At 44.2% G+C, this 26,091-nt stretch overlaps 1 protein-coding gene and 1 long non-coding RNA gene across 3 annotated transcripts in view; one reads left to right on the top strand and one right to left on the bottom strand.

Annotated features, from left to right (window-relative positions):
* LOC125750029 (teneurin-1-like) overlaps positions 1–26,091 on the top strand; it is a 190,753-nt gene that overhangs the window by 155,702 nt on the left and 8,960 nt on the right. For both annotated transcript variants that reach the window (XM_049027261.1, XM_049027259.1), the window contains exons 23-28: positions 11,771–11,925; positions 15,439–15,805; positions 17,268–17,778; positions 18,845–19,017; positions 21,337–21,572; positions 22,662–22,955. In XM_049027261.1, the coding sequence (XP_048883218.1) occupies positions 11,771–11,925; positions 15,439–15,805; positions 17,268–17,778; positions 18,845–19,017; positions 21,337–21,572; positions 22,662–22,955 (1,736 nt within the window). The remainder of the gene's footprint in view (positions 1–11,770; positions 11,926–15,438; positions 15,806–17,267; positions 17,779–18,844; positions 19,018–21,336; positions 21,573–22,661; positions 22,956–26,091) is intronic.
* LOC125750038 (uncharacterized) lies at positions 21,459–25,364 on the bottom strand. The gene is made up of 3 exons (XR_007400275.1): positions 25,219–25,364; positions 22,827–22,946; positions 21,459–21,592 (listed from the first exon to the last, which is right to left on the bottom strand). It is a non-coding gene; the product is annotated as an uncharacterized LOC125750038 (long non-coding RNA).

Raw genomic sequence — 26,091 nt, 5'->3', positions numbered from 1 at the left:
TTTTAAAAAGTTTACGCATTTATCACAACTCTACTGCATTATTAAGGTCCACATACATGTATAAATTACATTAAAGTTAATGAGATTTTGCCCATTTTTCCCTGCTTGATCGCGGGCCAGCACATATCCCACAAAGCCCCATACGGCTGCTACAGAAATGATCCTCTGATCGGATCTCACCAGATGGCGGTACAGAACCAGCGCAAGGCGACATGGACTTATAGGAAACAGGTCTTACATTGTTGTACAAGCCCCATCACTGAGTTCCCCTCCCCCCAGGAACCGCTGCAACTTCCTTTTCAGAACAGCCCTTTTACCAGAAAGGGGAAAAAAAGCTTTATCGCGGCAGTAGCTATCATCCGTCCGCCGCTTAATAGCTATCGTGTTATCCGGTATACAAGATCCCGTCCCCTTGAGTTAACGCGATTCCTTATTGTCACTGCTGGCTGACACGGCGAAACTTGAAAGTGCACCAACTGTCAAATACGGTTACCAAATGACCATTGTCGGTTGAGAGTGCTGGAAACCGAGTCATCGATCTTTGTTGACTGTTTTCGGAAAAATAATACGGAGGAGAGCCTTGTAGGACGCAGAGCTGTCAAGTCACCGGGATTTTGTAGGAAAATTTTAATGCCTGGATGGCATTTTAATTCAGAACGTAGATGGATGGGCTGGTGAATAGATTGACATCCTGTTCAACGCAGACGTCTGCCTTTTGTGGCCAATGTCAATGATCCACATGAGTCTGGTTCAATGTGAAATACTTTGAATTTTAAATGCATGCACTGAATGTTGCACCACAGTGGTTGGTGGTTCGAATCCTGCCCCCCTCTGCTTGTGAAGACTTCATGTTCTCGCTATTTTGCCTCCGGATACTTTAGTTTCCTTTTGTAGTTCAGAAGCATGTGGCTGGACAAACAGGAATCTCTGCCTTGCCCATGGTGTCTGTCTGTCTGTCCTCCAGTGGGTCGGGCGGGATCTTGACCAGGGTGTTCTGCTGCTTTGTTCCCGGTGCTGCCTGAGCAGGGTCCCACGTTCAGCATGTACCCGGTAAAACAAAAAGCCAACGAAACGCCACAGTACTTAAAACCAGATGGTGACAGAGAACAGGGTGAGTGGGTTTGGGGATAATAAGACAATTTCCCGGAGTTCAAAGACCCACGGGCTAGCTGACATGGTCCCAAGGCAGGCAGACCTTATACATCTTAGAAAGAGCTGCCTGAATATCGCATCCAGTTCCTTGTTCCTAGTCTGGCACCAAAGGTTTATGGATCACATCCTGAGAGTTTTCAAGCTGCCCGATTGGTGATGGGAGTAGGGGGGCCAGCAGATGCAAGGTTAGCGCTCGGGTAGGAGCGTGACTGATCGCAGCACGGACAGCTGGGTCCGCAGGTCGCTGCAGGTTCAGCAGGCGCCCCTCTTTATGGCCGCGCTTGGGGACGAGCAAAGAGGAAGGCATGTCGAGTCACTTTAATGAGCAGCTCCACCGGGAGCCTGGACCGTTGGCCATACAGAGCTGTGCCTGTGTTACTCTTGGAGCACGGCTAAGAATGCAGTGTTAAAGATGGTCGTGAAAAAATTACTTACAAATAATTTATTGGAAACTGGTGAAGCGTTAATAAAAGACTGAATGATATATATTTATTTTTTAAACAAAAATGTGATTTTTTTTTTAGTCGAGGCTAATGATATTGATTATTCACTGAGTGTGAATTTGATATCTACCAATCAGCTGCATTTTTAGGACGCATTTATTTTGACGTCATCGGCAGCGTCAGCTAAATGTCAACTTGCTCTGCGAGGCCAAAGAGAAAAATGTGTCGTGAGATGAGCAGACTGACAATTTATGGGGAAAAAATGAAGAGGCAGAAGGTTATGTCTGAGATTTTCAAAAGCAAACAGACAAGTTGATATGACTTTATGCCCCTCTTGTTCAGATGTATTCCATGGTCCATGGAAGGGAGTGATCATCCGTGAAAACACAAGCGCGCACATACTCGAGAAAAATATGAAGGCCGGGCTCATAGGTAGAAGAATCTGCCTGTGGAGGGTTTGGGATGCAGCGAGAGGCCATGAAACACTCCATTTCACATGTTAGAGGAAAGACAAAACCACTTTCTTTAACGTCCGTAGTAGTATATGGGTAATCCAAAATGACAGTCCACATTAAAATGCTGAGAGAATGGGCCATGCTATGTACCTGACATCTTTTCACTTTAGATGACTTGCAACCAAATGACTCACCAAAATCTGAGGCTGGTTTAGGAATTACGAGAAACCGACTCTGTAAATGTTAGTCAGGTGTGAAAGAGTGAAGCCTTTGAAAATGAACATAGGAGTCTCACACGTCAGATCTAACGATTCCGCAGCCATTGGGTCTTTTCTTCCTGTGTGTGGTTCTCGCGTTTACAGCTGGAGATTTGCACTGCGATAGCGAGGTCATAAAATTAAAAAACATACCTGTCAAGAGACTAGTAAGTGAGCAACGAGTCAGTTAAGAAATTATGTTGTTTGTTTATCTATAGCTTTTTTTTAACCCATCCAGGGTGTCCCCTCAGGGGTATAGGAACCAGGGGAGATATTTATAAATATTTAACTTGGCATCAAACCCCACCCCCCCAAAAGAAAGAAATAAACCTTCAAGTTGCCCCCCCCCCCCACCACCCACACACACACACACACACACACGCACTCTCCTATACCAATAGGTCTCCCCCCTCATGCCATATGTTTTCTGGGATAGGTTCCAGGTTCAGCACAACGTTTTTGAAGCAGATATAGAAGATCGATTAGTCCGTTTCATTTCAGCTTTGTTTAGCTACTTAATACACAGAACCTCATGCCAAAATGGTCACCACCCGCCTTACTGTTATATAATATCTTGGCAGATATGTTAACTTCTTTAGTAATTAACTCCTTATAAAGTCTTTAAAAAGTAATATTGCAAGCTTGCTATATTGCTTAAATTCTGTTTTTATTAAGTTTTGTTGACTGACAAGAATATTCCACCGTGCAATTTAAATACAATAAATTTCCTTTAATTACCTACAATTGGTTTTTATTTTTATAAGCAAGTTGTAACATTTTTATTTTATCATTTATGAAATTTATAGATCAATTTGGTTCACTGCAGAGACGGTTATTTTTTTAAATAATTTTATTCCATTCCATAAAATCCTATAATACTTGTGTACTTGAATAGAATTACTGGATACATCCATTACATACAGTAATCTTTTTTGTCATGTGGTCCAATCATTTTGTGAAAATGACTGTAAATTTTGCTAGTCCAATAATGCACATTCAGTTTCTTTGTCAGATGCCAGGACATATTTAATTACTGGATTTGTGCCAAGTTGCTCATAAAATATAGACAATCCAAGTGTGAAATCTCATTACGAAGCAAACCCTCGGAGATGGAAGAGGTTGATCCGCACGGCATCCTACAAAAATGTAAATAAAGTGTTGATCCTTTGTAACAAATTACAGTACCGGAGATACCAGATATATCATTTTCTCTCATAATAAAGCCACAGTAAAGAACATGTATATGTTTTTCTTATAACTAAAAATAGGCAGGCCTTGTTGTATCTTCACTGTCTTCACAGGCAACGAGCTTTAATACAATGGAATGTATACTTCCGTTGTACAAAAATACGCAAGATCATTGTAGTTCAACATTATAAATGTCATATTACAAGTATTATAAGACTTTGTGTTGTTTTCTATCTTTCTCTGAATACTGTCTGACTGTCTAAAAGGTCTGCTGAATGTTTGTCTTGCTGCATGAAAGATCCAAGACTATCCAGAGTGTTTTTCTAGGCTATGAGGTACCAGCTCTCATCACTGGCTGTTCTCATCCGTGGCCCATTACTGGCCCCCTGCTGGTTCAGGCGCACAATGCTGGTTGGCCCTGAGATTCCAGCAGGGTCAACGTGCACCTTACCGTCACGGTCTCGCCCGGGGGCAAATGAAGAGGATGCCGCTGGGGTCACTGTAACAAGCGGTAGTGTGGGGTGAGCGCAGGAGCGATCGTGTGTGGATGCGGAAACACAGACGCTCTGAGGCTGCATGGGGGATCTGTCGGGGGTGGGGTGGGGAGGGGGCAGTCCTGGGGCAGGAGAAGGTGGGGGGGAATCTCGGTGAAGTGTAAGACAGACACCCAAGGGTCAAGCCGCCGTCTTCAGAAGTTTGTCCGTTTGGTTGCGTTCGAGGCGGAAGGCTGGGGGGGGCCTGCGTTCGAGGCAGAAGGCTGGGGGGGGCCTGCGTTCGAGGCGGAAGGCTGGGGGGGGCCTGCGTTCGAGGCGGCCAGATTTATCATTCCGATTTGCGCTTGTCAGCAGAGGGTCCCTGGTGAAAAATGAAATTCCACTCGACTAGCTAACTATCTGCAAACGGGGAAGCTGTATAACTGCATGACGGAGGACCGCCGCGGAAACGCTCCGGAGGGATATCGCCGGAATATTGTGCGATGGCGATCTGTAATTGCACTCGTGACCTTCCGCGTTGTGAGCGTGTTTTCAGTTACATATCCACGATTTAGCAGCATCCATGAGTATTTTCCGTATTAACCTCATCGACTACTGAGCGAGGTTCTGTTTACAGCACATGTACTGTTTCTAATACTGTTTGTAATGTCCTACTTTATTTTTTTCCTACCCATGCTGTCTCTGAACCCGGACTCCAATTAGTACTGTTTTTTAACACTAAACGGTGTTATCTTGCCGGTGACAGAAATCACATTTCCCTGGTTACATAATTGGAGCCTCGGTGTTATTTTCGACGTGGTTAAATGACATCGTGTGGGACGGACAGACACTGTGTCTTCTTTTCCCGTGATCTGCGTTTACAAGTGCATAGCATGGATGTAATTGCATTACGGCGTTACCGCATCTTTGTTCGGCCGAGCCGTTTAGGATGTTCTCTTGGCGTCTTTGTTTGCCAGTGCTAATGTGTATAACATGATCCCAGCTAAACAGTCAGCTGGGGGGTTGAAATGCGATATCTGTTCTTCTGAGATGCTGGTGTTTGTCACAGTCGGTGTGCGGTGTGGGAGTCTGTGTAGTGCATGCACCTATGGAACGCACTATATATATATATATATATATATATATATATATATATATATATATATATATATATATATATATTGCAGCCATCTCTGCAGGATTTAAGAATTAATTGTTCACGTTAATATTTTTACATTAACTTTCAGCTCAGGGGCACTGAGCAGTAGCTATTAGTGCCCCGGATTTAATTTTAGCATTAAATTTAATTTTAGTCTGTGCTCATTGATGCATCCTCACCAGAGTCACATTTCATAATACGGATTTATATAGTTTTTTTTTTTTTTTTAACTTTTACCCAAAGTCTGTACCTCAGACTTTTCTGGCTTCGTTGTACATGAGATTGTATAACACTGATTCTTCTCATGTATCGATGCACCCTTGGGCTGAGTGAAGACAGATCTGTGAAGATTATAAATCAGACCGCACAGTTTATTTGGCATTTATTGGTCACGTTGTGTTGCCGGGGGTAGCACGACGGCTAAGTGGGTAGAGCTGTCACCTCACGCCTTCCAGTTTGCCAGATCAGTCCGTGTCCTGAATACCGTGTGGACTGAGTTTGCGTGCTCTCTCTGTTTTCGCTTGGGGTTCCTCTGGCCATTTCCTCCCACAGCCCAAACAACTGTCGCTTATTCGAGTTGGCAAATCTACGATATCCGTGGTGTGTGAATTTTCTGCAGTTCCTGGAATTCATTTCTGGATCCTGGAATTAGATCACAGAGACCCTCATTTGATGTGACTTGGAAAGTAGACGGATGGTGTCATAATAAAATTCCAAAAGGTATTTTATTTGCTATAATATTTCCTTGAGCACACCTACGAAATTAACATAGTCACTCTGTGTCATAGTGAAATAGCAATGAGCTTCTCCACTTTCGCAGACTTAGTTAAATGAGTTTTTTTTTTTTTTTTTTAATCCTGCTTGCTAGGAACATTATTTGTTTGAAGGTCATCTTGCCTCTAGACCCACACGATCAGGTTTGTTATAAGGTCTTCTTGATAATGCAGCTTGCAAGCCCCTGTTTAATCTCCACGCTGCAGCAGAGTCGTTGTTGAACACATCCCTGTGCTCTCTTCCTCCTGGTTGGACCGGGAAGCACCAGGGAGGGATCAGAGTCCCTCGCAGAGGATAGCGTCGCTCTCCCAGGCATCGCTTTGTACACCCCACAGAACGTAAAGACCTCACTCCCCCGAAGCTAATCCGATTTGCAGGCTGGCTGAAACTCCCCTAAACACAAGGCCCATCCAGATGCATTACCAAATATATTACAGAAGCGGTTCAAATGCACTTTTTTCCAGGGCCAGCTCTTATAAATGGTTGCATACGCTTGTTGAAGATGGAAAAGTTTCACACAAATAATATGCATTTCGGAGAGATTATCACAGCTTTATTCTTGTGGAATTACTCAAAATGGCTGCTTACAAATTAAACGTCTAAACCAACAAATTAAATGTCTAAACTAAATTTCGTAAGCTCCTTAAAAATGGTTTACTAGCTAAAAAACTGCGATCCTTTAATCCGTAGCATAGCCGGAGACAGGCGTCCTTGTGTTTCCTGTTCCTCTCCTAAAGAAATACAAACTCAACAATGAGGCGGACTTCATCAGCTAATAACTGGATGCTAATTAAATTAAGCAGGGAGCCGTCCTTCCTGTACTACACTCTGACTGAATGAAGATATACGAGTCAGCAAATCTGGTCAAAGCAGGTGACAGTATCATGTTGAATTGCGCCACGTCATGAAATCGTACCATGTCCCAAAATGTGACCTGGAGCATGTATTTTAGTTATCTCCCTAGAGATAACACATAACAATTTTTTTCCCTTCAGATAGCTAAAAAAGAGCTTCTGCTCAAAGTGTCAGCAAATCCTTGGCTTCTGTAAGCTATGGTACTGTAATGAAAGATGCATTTCTGGCCATTTAAGTCTTTGTCTGTTCCATGTCTGATACTGGAGTTTCTTGAAAAACAAGGCACCCATCTGTTTTTTTTTCTCTTAAATTCACCTCCCATGTAGATTCCCAGAGGAATCATTGGATGACTCAACAACCCCTTAAAAACCAGTGAAGTGGGATATGTATGCGTGTTTGTATGGGTGGGGGGTATAATTCTTTACATAAAGTTCTGCTTCTGTGTCGCTCTGGAGGGCAATGCATTAAAAAAGAGACACAACAATTTGCATTATTAAATTATACAGCACATAACCATCATTCCTTTTCTCATCACTGCGTCGGTAATTGCGTTGTTACCAGCAAATTTAATTTGAGCGTTTCGACGGCCATTTGTTTAAATGAGTGGAAATGCACAGTCATGCCAGGGCAGGCCTTAAAAGAAGCCGTTCCTGAACGACTCCTGCTGTGACCACTTCTTAAATCGTGACTCCCCCCCCTTTTAATTATTATCATTACCATTTGTGATGTTACAGAGTAATTAGATGTTACATGTATTTTTTTTCATGCAGCAGTGGCAGCTTAAGCAACTGAAGGTTTACACAGGGCTCTCAAGTCTGACGCATTGACCGTGAGACACATGCATTTCGACCAGTTCACACGCTCACATGCCACACCTTGTGTTTCTCACGCTGCGAAGTAAGGGATAACACCCACCAAGGTGTCCCGTTATATGGAATTACTGGACGATGTGCAGGCATACGGGTTGGAGTTTTCCACAGAGGTCATAGCTGTCCCGAGTTATGCTACCTACTAGCCAATCAGAAAATAGCATTTGTTGTTTCCAGGTAAATTCCAAAATAAGTTACATTTGATCCCACTGCAAGCATGTTATTACATGGATGCACACACAGATGGAGGCCAGAAAATGTAGAAATGGAAAAGCAAGATCTGATCAGCGCGGTAGGCAGGGCTCTCAAGTCTGACGCATTGACCGTGAGACACACGTCTCCCTCCTAACGTAATCTCACTCCAAACTTGGCTCCTTTGTGGCTATAAACTTATTAAGTATTATTTACCTCATTTTTACATCTGCCAAATAAATACAAATAAAAGGGAATGATTTTGAAAAGCTGTGGGATATGAGATTTATTGGGAGGAATCTGCGCAATTGCTGAGAGATCGATACTTTACACCATCACGCCTGAAAGGAGAGTGAGAAACAAGATGGCAGGTAGGCGAGCGAGCGAGCGGGGGCTCTGAGCGGGGGCTCTGAGCGGACAGAGCTGCTGCTGCAGGAGAACATGGCTGAGCATGGGGTCTCTGAAGGTATGAAGCAAAATACTCTCTGACAGCATGTCATGTACTTACGTATAAAATAAAGGATTAAAACATGCTTTGACAGATTTCATCGAAGACTTCCGAGTTATTTCTGCGAAAATGGTGCTGTGTTGTGATGTGAATGACCCAGCAGAGGAGTAAACAAGAATTCTACTTATGCTTACGTTTTTAGTAATTTATAAATACTCATAATGCATTATAATGCAATCATAAAGCATTATAAACATGGCTATAAATATTTATAAAAAGCAGTAACATATTATAGCCATGTGCATTATGCACCTTTATAATGCAGTACAAATCATCCTTAATGCCTATAACCAACCACTATAATGCATTATAAAGGTATCTATTGTGCACTATAGATGAGAGCTTAATAAAGCATTCAAAATGCATAATACAGTTGCCAATAATGTGTTTTTATAATAACAAATGCTTTATTGATTTCTGTGAGGAAATTATCTTTACTCCTCCTTCAACTTGCTCTTTTTTGTGGAATAAGTTGTCTGTGAAGGACAGCCACCTGTTGGGGCGCCCAGGGAGCTGGGGTTAAGGGCCTCGCTCAAGGACCCACAGACATGCTGAGATGGGGTTTGAACCAGTGACCTGATTACAGGCACACAGGCTTAGCCCACAGAGCCACATACTGCCCCCCTCTGGTTTTGATAAATATTTGTAAACATGCATACAATTCTTTATGAATGTATTATAATGCATTAGGAATGTGTTTATAAATTACTAAAAACATGGCCTTAAGGAAAGTGTTACCATGAATTCTAAGGCTATATGTGCTGGATATGAACCGTGTACAACTTTTACCGCCTCTCACAAGCGCAGAGCATTAAGCTTCCATTAACTTGTGCCTTTGGGTTTGGATTGTTATATATTTTTTTGCACCAACTTCCTAGAACTTTTTGAATTCATTTCAATTTCCTCACAACGCTTGGCTTGGATTGCGTGAAACAGAATGGGACCGTGAAATGTAAAATTGCAGGGGGAGAAATCTCAAAATCGTCGCGAGTGATTTGAACACTGGGGCATGTAATCACAGGTGTTAGCCCGTCCCACACGCGGTAATAGATTTTTCCTCGCCACTCACGGAGCCATTTGCGTGCCGCATACTATGAGGTTTGCGACGAATCTGCTTTTATAGGAATGCGGGCAGGCTGCGATTTTGGTGAGAGATAAGGGTTTCAGCCAAACCAGTTGTGACCATTGCAGAAATGGCAGCGTTTGGGCTTATCTTCCAGTACAGAGATGGATCTTTAAAAAAAATTGCATTTTATAAAGGCATGGAGGCAATTCTGTTTCCCGATAGCGACATGTTTTAATGAGAAGGAGATTAGCAGTCACATTAATTATTGAGAAATAACTGTTGCATAGAATGAGATGGAGACACTAAGACACATTCATTGTGAACGTGTCCCATCACAGATATTGATGGAAACTAGCCAAAGGCTTCGTTCAGTCTCATGAATTTAATTTGGTCCCATAAACTGTTGCGGTCTTAGACTGGGGCATGTTAAATGGCATGAATTAAAGCTACATGCTCCTTGTAGTCATCTCGATTCACAGCTTCTAGCCTAACGAAACACGCCAAGGCAACAGGAAGTCATGGGAAGCCATACTTGAAATATTGTGTTTCAGGTGGGTCTAAGACGGTGATGGATATACTTGAAGTCGCCCAGCAACCTGTCAGCGTCGCTAAGGAGGCGTGACCTTTGAAATTCCGTTTCCGCGGCGCCGTTGTCATCTCTGGTCCCCCTGGGATGTCTTTGCCCGGCGCTGGTAGAAGGGGGTGGAGAGGCAAAAAAAGAATGACATCCAAATGGAGTGTGGCTTCCCGTAAAGCCTGTGACCTGAATGCCGTGACTCTGTCTCCCAGGACCATAGGCAGCATCTCGCAAGTGCCTGTTCATGATTACCCCCTGCAGGCATTCACTGCAGGCTCCTGTGTATGGGGGGCGGGGGCTGTAGGGTGCAGTGAGAGGTCAGGGTCGCTCACTGGCAGACAGGGACTGGACCCAAGAGTGGGAGAAGGCCTGGGTTAACGGGAGAGGGTGCGGGGGTGGGGGTTGGGCACTGTCTGCCTTAATCTGTCTATGCCAGGTGGATGATGAAAGAGGTTGGAAGGAATATGGAACAGTCCACCTGTCCTCTTCAGAAGCTGTGCGGCCCCGTTGCGCCATCAATCTCCCCCCTCATCGCCCCTTAGCTTGCAGAATTCATTAGTGGCACAGAAAAGGTCAGTGTTTTCACTGCAGGGAAAGTCAAAACTGCTTGACTTTAGATGCAGTGGCCCAAAGACTTTTTGGAAGCCCGCACCATACAAAATAAAGCTTTGATGGACATTTTTCTTATTTAGACTCCAGGTGGGATAACTTTGAATTTCTCCTATTTGTGAATATGCATACCGTTGATCCTTATACTGTACACTTCATAAGTGCTTCATCATTGACTGAATCATTAATGAGCTCTGTAATGCGCACAGTTATTTGCTCCTTCCTCCAACAGTGTGTGTATTATTATTCTTTAGCAAGGCCAGCAGGAATGTGTCACGTGTCAGTGTAATTCATTTCTCGTCTATTTTTGACTATCTGAACTTGAGGGCTCTGAATATTTGATCATGTGGAAGTAACCCTTGAACGTCTATGCATTGGGATAGTCTAAATGAGGATGTGAATTTTCCATAACCACTGTAGAAGGTCAGGGTCAGCTTGGAGCCAATCCCAGGAAGCACTGGAGATACCCAGGATGGGATGCCAACGCATTACAGGGCACGCAGTAACACCCATTATGAGCAATTTGATGACACTGATTCATCTACGTATTTTTGTTTAGGAGGGAACCAGAACACCTGGAGAAAACAGGTGTGAATATGGCACAGCCCATAACTCTGGAAATATAAAGGACTAACAGCTGGGTTACCACCCAGATCCATTTGGCACATGTAGAATTTTGACAGATATCCATTGTTGGGAACAGAACATATCATCTTGCATTTGTTTGGTAATCATTCAGCTCTAGTGCTATATTCAGCTCTATACCAATTCTGGCATATAGTTGAGCATTAAAAGTTGCCCAACACTCATTTGTGATAAAAAATTATGTCCTTGGAGATCATTAATACTTCTGTATTTGCTATGATATTGCACAAACACAATGATTTCGTCGTTAAAAAACTTTCCATAATGCACGTCCTCATTACAAAATAGGCTCATTGCTGTAAATTCAGTATATAATACGTCAGTTTGCCTGTTGCCATTGTTTTAGATCTGTAAGAATCATCTTCATAGCTCCATGACATCAGACAAATCAGACCCTTTCAACGGTTTTCTTTAATTACAACATCATTGCGTTTGTGTAATGCAAGAGCAGCCCTCTTCTTTGAAACAGATACCGACTATATCTACGTAATCCTCAGACCATTCCTCAGCCTTAGGATCTAAGTTGGTGCCCCCACCCCCCCCAACAGGTATCGCCGTGGACAGGAGAGGCTTCGTCTACTTCGTCGATGGTACCATGATTCAGAAGATCAACGAGAAAGGCATGATAACGACCATAATTGGTTCTAATGGTCTCATGTCCACTCAGCCCCTGAGCTGCGATTCCCGCATGGATATCACCCAGGTGAGCCTTTTTCCTTATCCTGTTCTGGTCCAACTGATTGCTGACAGGCAAAAATAGCATGCAATCGGACCAGCTATATCCTGCTAGGAGCTCATGTGCTGTCCTGTCACTACAAATGCATTCTGCACCAACAATTATGGAGGATCTACTACCTTCTTCCTAGGATCTGATTCTCCTGGATGCAGTCATTCATTAATTATCATAGTTGCCTCAGGTAAAATCATCCACTGCATAGGTATATACAACCATGGTATGTAAATGATCAAAAATTGGATTTTATGTTCATATTCCGTGACACATCTCATTATTACTGGAAGTGGGAGTGATTATCTGGATCATCTATGCTTTGCCTTATGGAAAGTTCAATGCAGTGTCAGCCACACGGATTTTTTGTTGTTGTCGGAATCATAAAACATTGTGAGTTCATACTAAGTTCCTCTTCCAGAACATCATCACTTTGAGTTATCGCCACGTCCCACTGAATTGTCCCAGTTGCCTTTACGCTCCCCTCTTGGGAAGTCACGTTCCCAGAATAGGAAAGGCAGCGTGTCGGGGGAGGATCGCGACCCAGAATCTGATCAGGACCGCGCTGCTCCACCCACGATGAGGTTAGCTAGACAGGCCGGCGTTTATGATGTGTCGGTGGAAAGATGGAAAACGCTGAGGCCGGGTAACCTTCAGAAGGACTCGGGAGAGGGGAGCTGCCTGACCGTCACTCTCCGCCTGGGAAATGGAGCACATTGACCCATATTGGAGTCGCTTCTATCACGAAACTCGTAGGAGAAAAATTAACTGCTGCTCACCCATGAAGGCTTAACCTATCATCACCTTTCCGTTCTCTTCTGAAGGAATCTTTCCGAGGAGTTAAAGCACCTTTCATCGAGTTGGTTCAAACTTCATGTGCATTTTTAGCCTCTTTTTATGGTTTGCTGGATCAGAAGGAGTCATACCCAACTACATTATAACTGCGACAGTGATACCGCGGTAAGAGTGGTACCGTCCAAACCCTCCTGTATTTACTGATGAAGGAGCCCGTTTGCCCTACATTCCTTGGTCGCCGGCACTCGGTGTGTATCCCAAGCAAGCCGTATACCCACAGCGCTGGGAAACTGAGTAAAGCCGGCTCGTCGACGCGGTTCTCACGGATGCATTACACCACCGGGAGCTCCGGTAAAACCACCGCCGTCTCAATCGTCCCCCAGCGTGTTGCAGACGTTACCAAGCATCATTTTGCCCATTGTTAAGTCCTCTTACGCTTATCAAATCCCTACCAGTCTCATTCACTTACTTTAAATGCATTCCCACGGCTTTCCCTGTTTATTCATTTTTTTTCCTGGGATCCCTCCATGCTGTGTGCACAATAGTGTTCGGCGAAGTTAATGCCCAAACCAGGTGGATTACACTGTAATATCGGAAGCCGTTCCTCTGGGCCACATCCCATGGCCTGTAAGGGGCCCGTTGCATTTGCCCAGAAGGCCACCTTATTTTGCTTGAGCGTGGACATCAGGACAACGGCGCTCTTTGGTCTTCGTACCCTTCACTTTAGCCATGACCAATCAGAAACCTCTGTCCGATGACAGGGTATTATTTCTGGACACTGATCATTTCTTCCTCAAGGATTATTGGTTAGTTAGCATTGCTGCTGTTTATTAAGTTGGGATTTTCCTTGAAGTCTCTGCGGTTAGGACATGACACTCATTACTCCCTGTCACGGGCCTCCAAGCCCCCCCACCGCTGCGTATGGCAGATGGGAGGGATGCGTATGGTCCCAGTGCCTGGCCCTTCAGATTATCCCCTGTCAAAACAGTAATGCATTATTAAGCACCCAAGGCGAGCACACACGTGTGGCACGGGGAGAAAGGAAGGTGAGGAAGTTACCAGAGGGTTTCTCAGCACGCCACGTGTTTACCGGCCAGGGATGCAGGGACAGAAAGCGGCGTCGGGAAGAACCGCCGCGGGAATTCTGCGTAGCTCACTTCGGGAGGAAGGCCAGATCGTGGTCACGTCAGCCACGAGTGCAAATAGGGTCCCATCCTTCTAAATGAGATCCTGCCACAAGGTCTGAAATCGCCGGAAAAGGAATTAAAAATCCGATCGGCTGGGTGCCCTTGGAGCCGGGAGCCCGCGGATCCTCAACTCTCTCACCACCCGGCCCTGGGATATCCATCCGGCCTCACCACCTCTGATTGAAGCTGACGGCTCTCAGATAAAGTGCAAGGAAGAGCCTCTTCATGTATAAAAGTTTGATAAGCGGCACATAGGATAGTCGCTATGAAAGAAATCAGAGCCGTTAGAATGGCATATGAATAATGAATGAATAGGGCACAATGGCGCATTTACATTTTTTTAAGACTCTGCCAGGGGGAGTCCAGCGCACAGTCCTGTCTGGGCTTTTAACAATGCGCTTGTACAGGTGAAAGCTTCTATTAGGGACTCCTATGGGTCTTTAAAGTCATACTCACATAGAGAATTGAATTTGATTCTTGGAACCTCCTTACATATGGTCAGTGTCTTATTTATCATATGAATTATTTAAGGAGTGGTGTTTTATAGATACCAGCGGCTATTCTTGAGTTAGGTATCACTCTTTTTTTCAGACAAGGTAGTCAAATTTGGCGCCAAGTTTGCAGAGTTGGGAAATTCAGGTCCAGAGAGTAAAAGTCCGGACCAAGATTGTCTTCCAACCAACCAGTTGAGCATAAAGAGTCACAGTCACGGAGTACTCAACTGGTTGGTTGAAACAAAATCCCGGACTGGACTTTTACTCTCTGGACCTGAATTACCCAAATCCATCCATCCATCCATTTTCCAAACCGCTTATCTTAGTGGGTCGCGGGGGGTCCGGAGCCTATCCCGGAAGCAATGGGCACGAGGCAGGGAACAACCAAGGATGGGGGGCCAGCCCATCACAGGGCACACTCACACACCAGTCACTCACACATGCACTCCTACGGGCAATTTAGCAACTCCAATTAGTCTCAGCATGTTTTTGGACTGTCGGGGGAAACCAGAGAACCCGGAGGAAACCCCACGACGACATGGGGAGAACATGCAAACTCCGCACATATGTAACCCAGGCGGAGACTTGTAATTTTATAAGTTTATATGTAACAGTATGGGTGCTCAGATTCAGGTAAACCATTCTGATTTCAATGCTGAAATAAGCTAAAGAAGATGAATGGAGATTAAGACTTGTTGTCAGTACTGGCTGTAAAGTGCAGTAATGCATCTGAAGTAAACCCCATAGATGATTTTGTTTGCCAAAGAAATAGATCCACCTCAGTTTTATTATTTATCAAATGAACTTGGTCACTGTGTAATCATTTTGATAAATGATAGCATCTTTTCTAGAAAACTATACCGTCATAGCATTTACTGAAGGTGAGTGTAATATCCAGCAAGTGGTGTTGATGCTTGTAGTTATAAACTTCTCAAATCATTTTTTGTGCTTCTCTTAGAAAGGATGACTGGCAACTGGATGGAGGTGTAACTCCATTTTCACTTATTGTTTAGGTACGTCTGGAGTGGCCTACAGATCTGGCCGTTAACCCCATGGATAACTCCCTCTATATCCTGGACAACAACATCGTCATTCAGGTTTCGGAGGGAAATCAGGTCAGGATCATTGCGGGCCGTCCTATTCACTGCCAAGTCCCTGGAACGGACCACTACTTGGTGAGCAAGGCTGCCGCCCACTCCACATTGGAGGCGGCCAAAGCCATCGGCGTGTCACACCAGGGTGTGCTCTACATCGCCGAGACTGATGAGAGGAAGATCAACCGCATCCAGCAGGTCACCACCAATGGCGAGATTTCCATTGTCGCCGGGGCCCCAACAGAATGCGACTGCAAGATTGATCCTAACTGTGACTGCTTCTCTGGTATGATATAGGCTACAATCTTCTGTCTGTCCGGCCCACGGCAGTAAATATTACTGAACAAGACCACCTGTATCTTATCCGGTAACTGTGAAGAACTCTTGTCTGCTAAAGGCCTTGTGCCATTTTCTTCCTGATTACATTCCAGGGTAGTGACTTAGCTCAGTGGAGGAGCATCATCCCTTCTTCCTGGTGCGATATCTAGCAGAACAAGATGGGAGTTGTCTAACACCCAGTGGTCTCAGTGTTTTATCAAATAGTGCATTGTATCAAGTGCACTCAACAGTAAAGACCAGTATAATGCTGGTGATATAGCAAACACTTGAAAAGGATTAGTGGGCCATGTCATGCAAGGAATATTGGCAGAATTGTTACTTTCCAAGTAGAAGCCTCCAAAACAAATATACTTGAGAGAGAAGAACCTAAATAGAACTAGCTGTGGGGGGTGGCCCAAGAAATTGTCAATTTTCTCCGAGTTTGCTTCATGTTCCCTTGGAGACCCTGTGTTATCCAGCATGTGTAGAGGTCTGGGTTTATTACCAGGATTTTCTGTCTTTGTCTACTTACTCTTTGACTCTCCATTTGTTAAGGCTCAGGATAACGTACTAACTTCAAGCGACATTACGGACACGACCATCTCAAGAGTTTTCTCCAAAGCTGTCGCACACACGTGTAAAATGATCGTGTAAGATACATTCTCCTCCTTAGCACAGAAGAGTATTCGAAGTTCAGCAGTACTCAATGTGCGCTAAACACGGTTGCTAATGTTTATTAAAGTCTGCTAAGAGAGTGTCTAACCTATTCACCCAATTTTTTAGCAAGAAATTGCAAGATGTCATTTTGGAAAAATTAAGGGTCTGTATGCCTTAATATATTAATACTAAAATATTAAAAAGCTATACTACATACGGAAATATTTTTGGCTGCAAGGCACACTTCCCTGTTCTTGCACTGGTCTTTACACGTGGTTACAATGTGATCCTATCAGTGTCGACTTCTGGCTGTAAAATGCATCACATTTTTAGATTGAAAATGGGGCGGGCGGGTGGCTCACATAGGCCATGAACCAATGGGGCGGAACAGTTACTCTTTGGCGGGCGGTACTTTGCATATTTCCCATCATGTCATGCTGTTAACAGATGATTACTCTCTTCAGAGGCTTTCATCTCCCATTTCCCTCTCTCCACAAATACACATTCTGTCCATCACCTCGCGTGGCTGGGACCGCTAGCGTCTGTCCCCCGTCGACTCATTGGCGCTACATGGCCGTCAATGCGCCGTGCCACCCCCAGAGCTGACAACATCTAAAGATTGTCTCCCGTCGAGCAGGTCCTAAAGACCTTGTTGAGCAAAATGTGTTTTTCAAGTCACATATTTCCCAGTTATGCATAGGGCAGCCAAACAGGGCCCGGCCAGTGTGAGCCAGGGACCGAATGCGCTTATCGCCCGTTTTCTCTTTGTGCAGGCGATGGCGGGTATGCCAGGGACGCCAGGCTGAAGGCACCCTCCTCGTTGGCAGTGTCCCCCGATGGCACACTGTACATCGCCGATCTGGGCAACATCCGCATCCGCGCCCTGAACCCCAACCAGCCTCACCTGAACCCGGCCAGCATGTACGAGATCGCCTCGTCGGTGGACCAGGAGCTCTACCTTTTCAGTCCCAACGGCACCCACCTCCACACCAAGAACCTCATCACGGGGGACTACATTCACAACTTCACGTATTCTTCTGACGGCCATGTCAGCACCGTCATCGGCAGCAACAGCAACTCTGTCCATGTCCGGCGAGATGCCAACGGGGTGCCTCTCTGGTTGGTGGTGCCCGGTGGTCAGGTCTACTGGCTCACCATCAGCAACAATGGTGCCCTCAAGAGAGTCTCTGCCCAGGGTCATGACCTGGCTCAAGTCACATACCATGGAAACTCCGGTCTCCTAGCAACCAAGAGCAATGAAAACGGCTGGACTATGGTCTATGAGTATGAGCTTTTTAGTTTTCATTCTTTCAAAGTTAAATGTAACACTTCAGTGTACATTTCCCGAACTAGCTTAAATGCTTTTTTTTTTACATGATAACATACAAGCATTTTTGTAGAAAAATATGTAAATGCAATCAAAATCTGTTAAAGATATTCTATAATTTAATTCTGATTAGCAGATAAAGGAGTTTTTTAAGGCAGAATTAAGTCAGCTGGGAAATTAAGTTACCAGCAAACCTCGTATCGACGAGGTTCTTTCAGGGACCTTTATTTCACCCCAATTTATCACTGCAAAGGCAACTTAGCTTTACATTTTAGCTTTTAAAAAATCTGATGTATTTACATGTTTATAGCAAGCAAATTAAGCGGTTTCTTCAGGAAGTTGTTTTTCTCCTTTCGTCCCATATCTTTGTGTTATTAATATATACTTTTTTAATTGTCAGAAGTAGCTTTTCTCAATTTTCTGTTATTTTGCTAACAATGGAAATTACATTTAATGTTGCTTTGGTTTATTTAGAAGAATTACAAAGACAAAATAGTCAAACCCAGTGTGCTTCATACATTTGGTTACATCAGTATAACATGAGTGCCCCCTTGTGGCTCAGGTGTAGAATTTCAGGGAGGCGCCGTGAAGCAGCTCTGACAGTCCCTGTATTTAGCGACGTTTCCGGAAGGCAGCCGCAAGATTTCTTTCAGTTTGCCTTGCAGCTGAAGAATGTTATTTGCCTCTGAATTATCACAACAGTGGGTGGGGGAGGAGTGCTGAAATGTATCAGGCTTTCGAGTATTGGATTTTTCTATTATTAGCAGAGGTTTGTACAGTTATATTTTACAGAACTTGAAATATATCACAGTCACAGACACAATATTTGTTTACTCCTCGTGACTGATTTTCATAACCTCATACCAAGCATATTTAAATCAATCACTTTACGAGATTTCTTCAGTCTCCACCCACCTTCTGGTTTCTCCTTAATGACTTTGTGTTAAATATGTTCAACTTAAAGTTCTTTAAATGAACCTGATTTACTGCGCCATCCCCCCCCCGACTCCCACCCCCATTCAGGTATAACACCGAAGGTCATCTTATCAATGTCACCTATCCTACGGGAGAAGTGATCAGTTTCCATGGTAACATGGAGAAGTCCGTAAAAGTGGAAGTAGACACCTCAAACAGTGAGAACTTTACCACGGCGACCAACTTTTCAGCCACCAAAACCATTTACACACTGCGTCAAGGTACGTATGCCTCCGGGGCATTTTTTTCACTCCTATTTAAATGTCACGTAACGATAAATGATAATAGAAGACATGATAAATAATAAGTTGAAATAAATTAATTTTATGATTTGGGAATTCAGGATTCTATATCTAATGTATGTCTGACTCTAAAGTACACTAAGGTAATTTTTTTGTGTGTCTAGGGATTTAGCAGATTTATCGTTTTAATTACTGATAAACACTGACTTCATCTATCCATCCACTGACCTTTCAACCAATTTTCCTGAGTCACAAGAGGTAGGCAGGGGTACAAAAACAGTGAACACACTCACACACCATGAGTAATTTCAAAACCTCGATTCTCCTTCATCGTTGGGCCTCCAAACATTTGAGCTCCACCAACAGCAGGAGTGAGAATCAGCAGCTCTACCCAGTGAGTCACCGTGCCACCCTACAACGTTACTGCTGAAATCAAAACGTACAACTCATTCCTTGTGCTGTGTATAAACTACGTAAGTGGTTCCAGAGCCTAAAAAAGAAGAAGAAGAATGATCCCTTCTGATGGCTTGCTAAGGAGACATGCGAGAATCAGGAGGACACAGTGACAGGGACCTTCATCCATAAGGCAGGAAGTGGTTGATGATGTTAACTCACATGCACCCCACAGTGATAAAAAACAACACCTTTAGCATGCTCACTTATTCCCACCCTCAACGTCTTCGAACTACACATGGCCCACTGGTGCGATACTGAGAAGACCTAGGCGTCAAACCAAGAAGACATCTCATAAATGCGACCACCTGCAGTGAAAACCTTCACCAGCTCACCAAAGGGGAAACCAGTGATGGCTGTCTTCTACTGTGCAATACTGTGCATCTTATATATCTTAGATATCTTAGGCAGCCAAAAGGAAGTGCTGTTTGAAGATATCTATGCAGTAAATGAATGTTTGCGCAAAAGGAAAAAACACCTAAATATCAGAATATGCATAAATAAACCGCAGTATGATTTTTAAAAATGTATAAGAATTTCTTGTGTTCTCCAAATTGTTGCTAAGAACCCGGTGGATGAGGAATTGGATAGAGGAATACAGCTGTGGTCCCTAAACTGCTCATACTGGATTTCTCAGCCCTTCCAAGTATTCGTTAAATTTCACTTTTTTTGAGTTTGTCAAATACGTGGGTGTATTGGATGGTACCTGCAAATACGGGGGTGACTTAAGGAGAGGTTTTGAAATGGCTAATCTGAACACAGACGTAAAATAAATATAACCGTATTTCCCACTGGTTGATTAAAACGTATATTAACCCATTGACAAAATTGGCAATTCTTTTACACTAACCCACAATTTCAGTCGGCTTGACCAAATATTGTAGACCGTGTTCCATGTTCATTTAGTCTCAAAACGAAAGTTCAGTTTTTATGTATGTCGATGTGTTTTTATTATTCTGGGGGCGATGCATTTAATTAGACAATATTAAATCAGGTTAGCTATTTAATGGGTTTGGGAATTGCATGGGGAGTGGCCCGGCCGTCAAGGAATACAAATGGCTTATAATTATGGACTGTGGTTTTATGCGATGCAAATATTTCATCTTTTTAACTGAATCCATTTATTCAATTATAGCTCAATGAAAAAGCAACAAGGTAAAATGTAGACTTGTTGTATTCTAAGTTTTAGAAAGGCCTTTATCTCTTTGGAGGGAGGAACTGTACAATCTCGCAACAATGGAAAGACTCTTTTGTTTCCATTGTGGCTGAGTTTTCTGCATGTGAGATTTTTGCAAAAGTGTGAAGCCATGACTACATAAACAGGAAATAGGCCACAGAGCAGAAGATGATGATGCTGAGGTGGGCTGGGGCCACATACTTACTACGTATAAGTTAATAACACTTTCAAGAGACAGATATTACAGGTTTTAGAGCATATGAAGAATTACTATATCAAAAAGTCTGAGAAAGAAGATATTTTCCTTATTTGTACCTGAAGTTTGTTTGACAGTGTATAGCGAGTTCATAAAGGCCAGAATCTAGGGTTGCCAGCTCTCACGCATCAGTCGTGACACTCACGCTTTCAGTCTCACGCTCATGCAAGAAATCTCACAGCAAATCTGTATTTTTCCATTATAAAGTTAAGGTACAATTACCTACATTCAAAGTGTTGGGGTAGTTTGCAAACCCTACAGACAATTTACAAGGTAATAAAACTGTTGCATACATGTAAACGTGTGCAGACTTGTGTGGACTGAAGATCTCAATCCAGCCAGCTGACCAAAGCTGGCAACCCCTGTTGGAAACAAGTGTGTGAAACTCTTTGTTAAACCCTGTCTTACACAGACCATGCTCAGAACACGTACCGCGTCAGCTCGGATGGCTCACTCCGCGTCACCTTCGCCAGTGGCATGGAGGTGACACTCAGCACGGAAGCGCACATCTCCGCTGGAGTCGTGAGCCCCACGGTGGGAAAGTGCAACATCACGCTGCCCAGCGAGCACGCTCCTAGCCTCATCGAGTGGAGGCAGAGGAGGGAGCAGGCCAAGGGCAACCACACGGCCTATGAGCGCAGGCTGAGGGTGCGTGGCGACCTCTATCTCTGCCGGTAGAACGGGGGGGGGGCACAGATGGAGAGAGGATGTACACTTATTTACCCCCCCATGGCAGCCATCTTGATCCATGTTGTGGCACCTTTACAAAGTATCCACACATAAACTTGTGAAGGGTATCACCAAAGTTGCCAGACAAAAAAATGTCCTTCATTCTCTTTTCCCCGATGGCAGTTTCGAAGCCACCTTAACCGAACACTGGAAATAAACAGTAAGACCCAACTAAAACTGGGACAGAGTGCGTGGATGTAGGCTGACTCTCCATCTCGGTTGGTTTCAGTAATTATGTGCGACAACGGAGATTCTGGTATTTATTCAGCAATAACTCATGCGCGTTTAATCTGAGGCAAGACTGTTTGCATGACATTTCTGTGCCTTTTTTTCTGGAGCTCAGAGAAACCACATTTTCACAGTCAAAGGGGGAAACATAACCTCGTTATAAAGGTTTTGATAAAAGGAAAAATGTATTAGAAAAAGGAAATTAATAGTGCAGGTGGGTGCCAAATGTCAACACATTCCACCACACTGTTGGAGGGGAATGAAATGTTGAGATAATGGAATCAAAGTCAGTATGTAAATTATGTGGAAACAATTTACATATGTATATTTCAGTTTTTAGCTAATGAATACAGATAATTGTTTAATATTCCCTCAACCCCAGTCAGTAAAGTGCCATAACAATATTACTAAAAGTATATTCAAGAAATCTTTTTGTTTTATTGTAGATTTCTGTATATTTCGGTAAATTTGTGTGTTTCAAGGAAAATGAGTCGTGTGGCTCAGTGGGCTAAGCCTGTGTGCCTGTAATCAGAAGGTCACTGGCTCAAACCCCGCCTCAGCATGTCTGTGGCTCCTTGAGCAAGGCCCTTAACAGCCAACAGGTGGCTGCCCTTCACAGATAGCTTGCTATATAAGGAGCAAGTTGAGGGAGGGCTGAAGGCAATTTCCCCATGTGGGTCTATGAAAGTGTCTATTACTATTACACTGCTTTGATGTTTCTGCTTTGCCTGCTGTCCCCTGATTACGTCACTGATCTTGTGTTGTTGTGTTCGTTATCAGGCTCATAACAGAAATCTGCTGTCCATAGACTTTGACCAGGCCACACGAGTGGGCAAGATCTATGATGACCATCGCAAATTTACACTCAGGATCCTCTATGACCCAATGGGCCGCCCCATCCTGTGGTCCCCCAGTAGCAAATACAACGAAGTAAATGTCACATACTCGCCAGCTGGCCTTGTCAGCACCATTCAGCGGGGGAACTGGTCTGAGAAGCTGGAGTATGACAATGGCAGGCTCGTCTCCAGAACGTGGGCCAATGGACGGATTTGGAGCTATACCTTTCTGGAGAAGGTAAATTTTGGCAGAATTATCGTTCATTGTCTGTTATTTTCATGGAGCTTTTCTACTAATATTGTTTTTTGTAAGTAAAAAGCTTTAAACCTCAAATTTTATTACACTTTTCGTGGGGCTCCAGGATATAAAGATTAGTGAAATTCTTAGACATTTTATCTGAGTTGCACACAGTTTTATATAAAAAATGATCTATGCCCTTCACAGTTAGCTGGAGTTCCCGGTAAATTCCATACTGAGTCATCATATCTGATCTTACTTTTTTCTGTGATTGCTATATTGAATGAGGAGCATGTGTGTCAGGTCTGATTTGGTGGTTGTTCATCAGCTTCAGTAATGATTACTGGTGTTTTCTTATATTCAAACAAGATACATTTGATGTCATACTCAAGTCTGCAGTGATTATTAGTCATTTACAACATTAATGATATTAGTTTAGTTCTTCTCATACGAGCTAATAATACCATTTATTATAAAGTCTGTCAGATCAGTCTTTAGTGCACACAGGGAAGGGGGGATGGTTTGGGTGCACGCAGAGATGGGGTGAGGACGGTTTTGGTACATGTGAGGACAGGGTGGGGACGGGTTTGGTGCACGTGGAGACAGGGTGGGGATGGTTTTGGTACATGTGAGGACAGGGTGGGGACAGGTTTGGTGCAAGTGGAGACAGGGTGGGGATGGTTTTGGTACATGTGAGGACAGGGTGGGGATGGGTTTTGGTACATGTGAGGACAGGGTGGGGACAGGTTTGGTGCACATGGAGACAGGGTGGGGACAGGTTTGGTGCACGTGGAGACAGGGTGGGGATGGTTTTGGTGCACGTGGAGATAGGGTGGGGATGGTTTTGGTACATGTGAGGACAGGGTGGGGACAGGTTTGGTGCACATGGAGACAGGGTGGGGACAGGTTCGGTGCACGTGGAGACAGGGTGGGGATGGTTTTGGTACATGTGAGGACAGGGTGGGGACGGGTTTTGGTGCACGTGGAGACAATGTGGGGATGGTTTTGGTACATGTGAGGACAGGGTGGGGACAGGGTGGGGACAGGTTTGGTGCAAGTGGAGACAGGGTGGGGATGGTTTTGGTACATGTGAGGACAGGGTGGGGATGGGTTTTGGTATATGTGAGGACAGGGTGGGGACAGGTTTGGTGCACATGGAGACAGGGTGGGGATGGTTTTGGTGCACGTGGAGATAGGGTGGGGATGGTTTTGGTACATGTGAGGACAGGGTGGGGACAGGTTTGGTGCACATGGAGACAGGGTGGGGACAGGTTCGGTGCACGTGGAGACAGGGTGGGGACAGTTTTGGTACATGTGAGGACAGGGTGGGGACAGGTTTGGTGCACGTGGAGACAGGGTGGGGACAGGTTTGGTGCACGTGGAGACAGGGTGGGGATGGTTTTGGTACATGTGAGGACAGGGTGGGGACAGGTTTGGTGCACGTGGAGACAATGTGGGGATGGTTTTGGTACATGTGAGGACAGGGTGGGGACAGGTTTGGTGCACATGGAGACAGGGTGGGGACAGGTTTGGTGCACGTGGAGACAGGGTGGGGATGGTTTTGGTACATGTGAGGACAGGGTGGGGACAGGTTTGGTGCACATGGAGACAGGGTGGGGACAGGTTTGGTGCACGTGGAGACAGGGTGGGGATGGTTTTGGTACATGTGAGGACAGAGTGGAGACAGGGTGGGGATGGTTTTGGTACATGTGAGGACAGGGTGGGGACAGGTTTGATGCATGCGGAGATAGGGTGGGGACAGTTTTGGGACACGTGAGGACAGGGTGGGGACGGGTTTGGTACACGTGAGGATGGGGTGGGGACGGTTTTGGTACATGTGAGGACAGGGTGGGGACAGGTTTGATGCATGCGGAGATAGGGTGGGGACAGTTTTGGGACACGTGAGGACAGGGTGGGGACGGGTTTGGTACACGTGAGGATGGGGTGGGGATGGTTTCGATGCACACGGCGACATGGTGGAAACGGTTTCGGTGCACATGGATATAGGGTTGGGATGGTTTTGGTACACACGAGGATGGGGTGGGGACGGTTTTGGTGTATGCAGGGACAGGGTGGGGATGGTCTTGGTACACGCAGGCACATGGTGGAGACGTGCAGCTCTGTAGTATATACTGTACTACATATACATATAACAGAAGTGCTGGGTGTGATATTAGGGGAGTGGGAACCAATCTAATTTTCCATCACAGTTACATCTAGTCTGAAAAATCGTGAAAATTCTTGTAGACTTTGTGTAACATACCATAACCAGAAGTGGAAGTCATGGGATGGCTAGTTGTTCAGCAACGCATGTGCAACAGAGCTGACTTGTCGGGAGGTAACCAACTGCAACTTCCCTGGTTCGGCCCTGCCGCTCTCAGGCCCCTCCTGGTCCATGCATACACAGAACAATTCACCACTCTCAGGACCCCCCATACGCAAAAGAGAATAAAGTAAAAGACTAAAAGGTTCCTCAAATAATGGTTTCTCTTGATAATGTAAATGTAATATAAATATTGCTTAGCATGTAATGATATTGCTTGATAATGCAAGTGTATTTCATGTATCAAGAATGAATAATGCAGTAGGTAATGCGATAGATGTGTCCAAAACATTATACCACTGACAATGTTATAACTACGTGTAACATCTATAATGCTTCATATTTTAAATGTGATCTATAAATATTTAGGCAGAACTTTGACAAGTAATCATAGGTAACTGCTGATATCATTAAAATTGCTATTTGGTTTTTGCTGTGTGAATTTTTACCATAAACAGTAAAACTTTTAATAGTAAAAACAAAATGAAAATCATGTTAATAATAGATTTAAAATAAATTGTTAAAGATGAAACAGATCATGCACAAATACATGCATGGGATATTTTTTTCAAACACGTTAAACAGATGAGCTAGACCTCAAAAATACATTAAGCTGATAAAATAGGCTGCATGTTTCTTTGTTCTCTGCGTACACATCAACCCAAACGGAAGAGGTCTGAGAGTGCTACTGAGGGCCTGCAGCTGTGTGGATTCACGCAGCTGTGTGAATTCACATCTGACGTTCTCAGTTTTGATTATTTGTGAGTTGGCCATGTACAATTGAACGAAAATATTACTGGAGCTTGCCGAAAG

This window comes from Brienomyrus brachyistius, chromosome 10 (genome assembly GCF_023856365.1).
Source record: "Brienomyrus brachyistius isolate T26 chromosome 10, BBRACH_0.4, whole genome shotgun sequence".
Taxonomy (NCBI): domain Eukaryota; kingdom Metazoa; phylum Chordata; class Actinopteri; order Osteoglossiformes; family Mormyridae; genus Brienomyrus; species Brienomyrus brachyistius.
Note: the sequence above shows the minus strand (reverse complement) of the source record. Positions and strands in the feature narration are given on the sequence as shown.